Source organism: Mesitornis unicolor, unplaced genomic scaffold, assembly GCF_000695765.1.
Source record: "Mesitornis unicolor isolate BGI_N332 unplaced genomic scaffold, ASM69576v1 scaffold32134, whole genome shotgun sequence".
Taxonomy (NCBI): Eukaryota; Metazoa; Chordata; class Aves; order Mesitornithiformes; family Mesitornithidae; genus Mesitornis; species Mesitornis unicolor.
Genome location: NW_010179918.1, coordinates 2814 through 6909, shown reverse-complemented (window position 1 = coordinate 6909; position 4096 = coordinate 2814). Strand labels below are relative to the sequence as shown.

At 38.1% G+C, this 4096-nt stretch overlaps 1 protein-coding gene across 1 annotated transcript in view; it reads left to right on the top strand.

Moving 5' to 3' along the window:
* The window catches only part of TWISTNB (TWIST neighbor), a 12818-nt gene extending 9243 nt beyond the window's left edge, over positions 1 to 3575 (top strand). Inside the window, exons 2-5 of the mRNA XM_010182942.1 lie at positions 4 to 118; positions 278 to 419; positions 1507 to 1715; positions 3098 to 3575. Of these exons, the coding sequence (XP_010181244.1) occupies positions 4 to 118; positions 278 to 419; positions 1507 to 1715; positions 3098 to 3575 (944 nt within the window). The remainder of the gene's footprint in view (positions 1 to 3; positions 119 to 277; positions 420 to 1506; positions 1716 to 3097) is intronic.
* Positions 3576 to 4096: the final 521 nt, after the last annotated feature.

The following is a 4096-nucleotide window of genomic DNA, read 5'->3' as shown; positions in this document are numbered from 1 at the left end:
CGGGCCTGGTGGTGGCGCCGCACCGCAGGCATGTTGCGCTGGCGCCGCGCTACCTGGGCCGCAAGTGCACCGGCATCCGCGCCCAGCTCGACGCCGAGCTTCTGCGCTACTCGGAAAGGTGCGCCCGGGAAGGGGGTTTGGGCCCTTCTGGGACAGGAGGGAGCCTTAGCCCGCCTGGGGGCCTGCCGCAGCTGGTGGGGAGCGTTCCCAGCCCGGTGGTGGCTGTTTCCGGCCTAACAGCTAACAGTGCCCCTCCCCGCTTCTCCCCCTGTTCCAGCCTTCAGGGTGTGCCGGTGGCTTACGACAACATCAAAGTGGTGGGTGAGCTTGGGGACATTTACGACGACCAAGGGTTCATCCACGTGAACATCGAGGCGGACTTTATCATCTTCAGCCCCAAGAAGGGGAAAAAACTGGTGGTATGTAAACGCGTTGACGCTTTTTTTTAGTAAGTGGTCAGAGCTTGGCTTATCTCCATCATCATCAGATGTCTGGGACTTAGGGAGAATTATAGTTTAGTTTATAGTAGTAGTTTATTAGCAGTGTGTAGTAGTAGTTGTTTGTGTTGTCTCTCCCTATGTTTGTTTAGTGTGTATATATTTATATATTATTAAAACATCGTATCATAAGGATTACCTATTAAATACTGTGACATAAATTTGTATGTCATATATTCATATTGATGCCTCTTCCTGAAGAGCAGATAATTCTCAAATAGGTATGTTTGGTCTTATTTAATAGTGGCAGGAATGTTTAGGGTATTCTCATGAGTTTATTTCCTTCAAGTACAAGATTAGTACATCACACTTAGGCTTGCTTTTCAGTAAAAGGAAACTGTATGGCTCACAGAAGAGCTTTAAGCTTGTTAATACCTTTGCTTCAATACTTGTGGGAAAAATAAGTTGGGAGTTGGCTTACATTCATTATTATGCTATACTTTTTGCAGCATAGCTTGTGTCTTTCAAATTGTGATTAACAAATGAATGTGACCTCTGCTGGGAAGAGAATGGAAAAATCCTCAGTGTCTTTCATTCATCCTTTGGGAAAACAAAGGTGAATAATGTTTGACATACAAATGTGTCAGAAATGCACTGAATGGAGTATTTGAAAGCTTTTTTGTGTAATCTGTATCTTTAGCTGGTTAGTAGTGCTGTGCCAGCATAAAGATCATTTTAGGCAAGTAAATCAGATTTAAGATGGTTTTAAAGCAAAGCTTGTGATGAAAGAGTTATCTGTTCTATTCAGATACTCACTGCAGTTAAATCCCATGTGTTGGCTTGCTTGCTTTTGCAGGTACAGGTTAAGTTCTATTTTGGGAGGAATCGTATGAAGAGTATACAGGAATAGCTTTGATTTTAGTAAGAAGAGTTAGGTTATTTACTGGTTAAACTGGCTTGGTAACTTGCGAATGAACTCTCTCAAAAGTGTCAATATAGGAAACCAAAAATATATCGTGTGCATTTAAAGGGATGATCGTTTCATATGACATTATTTTTATTTTTTTAGGGTGTAATTAATAAAGTGGCCCCTAGTCATATTGGCTGCCTGATACATGGATGCTTCAATGCATCTATCCCTAAACCTGAGCATATGTTGATTGTACAGTGGCAAGAGCTGGGGTTAAAAATAGGGGATGAACTGAAATTTCGAGTATTGCACTTGGATTCTGATGCAGCTGGAGTGTTCTTCATTCGAGGAGGACTCACTAAAAGCAGGTATTGTGCCCTACTGGAGAATATTTTTAACAGTTTTAAGGGGTTTGTTACAGGCTAAATTATTTGAATTAACATCTTCGTCTTTATGCTTTCTTAATTTTACATAAACCCTGGTCTATGCGCAGCCTGTGTTAGTTATCTTAAATTAAACTTTCTAGTGTTAAGGGATTGCATAGAAATTTTCACTGGAAAAACAAAAGTTGATTTTTTTTTTTTTAGGCTTTAGAAATCTTTGCATAAATGTGTTCAAAATAGCACCCCTAGATGTCTAGAGTAGCTGTGTTTATGAATGTGCATAGGTTTTTCAAGCGAAAACACATGGTTTCTGAACATCATGTTTACATCGCTGTTTACAAACACACACGTATTACATAACCACAAAGTTATATGTGGATGACTTAAATGCTTGCTGAAACGTAAGAATATCAAAGTTGATACAAGAAAATGCTTTACCTTCCTCCTTTCGCTTATGCCTCTGTAAATTTTTAGAGCAGCTTGCTAAAAATCTTAGTATATGATATCTTTAAAACAGTTGGTATTTTTTTTTTGAATACTCATTCACTGAGCAGTTTTTTTTCTACCAACGTAATTATGTTTTTAGATACATGTACAGTATGACTACTACAACAAAATCATAACATTTTTGTTTCTTTTTTTTTTCTTTTTTAATCTGGAAGGATGCTCTGGATTGTTTCAGTGAACTTATGATGAAACTTAGCGATTTTGTCCTCAGTGTCTATGGGGGCATCTCCTCCATGATTTTTAACTTCATTCTTTTCGTATTTGTCTTCCTAGACAAATCTTCTCAGGTGCTCTCAGTTGCAAAGGTACCTGCTGGGTGTGTTTTATTTTGTTTAGGTTTTTTTTTCTTCTATTTCATTTGGCTGACTTTTCCAGCATCACTTTTGTTTTAACTTTATAGGCTTCAGCAAGGCAGTTTCTTGGTAAAACCCGCAGTGTGTTTTATGTATGAATGAACAGGCTGTTGGCTGTGTGTGTTTGTGAATAACTTTAAAAAAAAAAAGCTTTACTACACACTGTGTAATTATGATTTAGTGGATGAAGGAGTACAAGGAAACAGGAAATAATCAAAATGGTCTGTACAGCATTGTAGAGAAGGAATTTAGATTTGAAAGAGAATATTGATTCTGCAGTAAGAAGGAAGCTAGTTGGGTAATAGAAATTATTCTGAAAGTATTAAACTGGCTTTATGATTTTCTGTACCTAGAGTATCATGTTCTGCATTTGTTAGGGTTTTTTAGCAAATGCATATCTTTTATCTACTTGGTGTAAATACTGTGTTTTAACAAATTTTGACATTTCATTATGTGAGGTGCACTTTCATGTCTCTACTTCAGTTTATTTTGTGTATTTCTTTACAGCATGAAGCCCAAACCATCTGAGACTGTTACTGACAGTGCAAATGGAGATGAAAGTCAGAAGCTTGACTCCCAGGAAAATGACTTGAATGACTCTGGGGGAGATAATGTCACAGAGGAGCCTCTAAGTGAGATGGATAACACTGGAAGGGAAAATGCAGAAGAGCAAAGTGTTGATGCTGTGAATGGATTGTGTGATGATAAAAACATGAAGAAGAGGAAGAAAAAGAAAAAGCATAAGCAAGAAGAACGGGAACATGCATTGCCTACCAGTGATTCCAGTGGTTACCAAAGTGATCATAAAAAGTCAAAGAAAAAGAAAAGAAAGCATTGTGATGAAGTTGAAGAAAGCGAGTTATCTCAGCTGTCACAAGAGCCCAAAGCTAAAAAGAAAAGAAAGCATTGCAATGAAGGTGAAGAAAGTGAATTATCTCAGCGGTCACAAGAACTTAAGGCTAAAAAGAAAAAGACTGAAGTCTGAAGTGCCTTTGCTGAATAAGATTTCAGACATTTTTGATAAGCTTCCAATAAAATACTGTTTTCAAAATGCATATGTGTATTTTTTTACTAAACGATCTGCTCTGCCAGGTGGGATGATGTTTGTGTGCATGTGTGCACCAACAGTTTTAAGGTAGGAGCTTTTAGAGAAGTGATAGAAGAAATGGGAGAGAAGCAATATCTGCCTGTGTTATTTACTGGAAAATAAGGCACGGAAGAATAGCAGAATGTAATTACAGGAACACATGCACGTAATACACACCTTTGTGTCTGTTTCACAGTTCCACACATTAACCAGTAGCTAGTTGCAATCTTTGCTACTCTGATCAAATCTTTGCTGCTCAGCATCTTGATTTTAGAAGAGTAGATTAGGTTTACCTTTTGATTCTGGGAAATACACATGAATTCACAGGTGCTGAGATTTTTTTGTTTGTTTGTTTGTTTTGATTGAAATTCTGCAGTTCTACTTCAAGGTTAAGCAAACTCTAGTGTCTTGGATCTCTC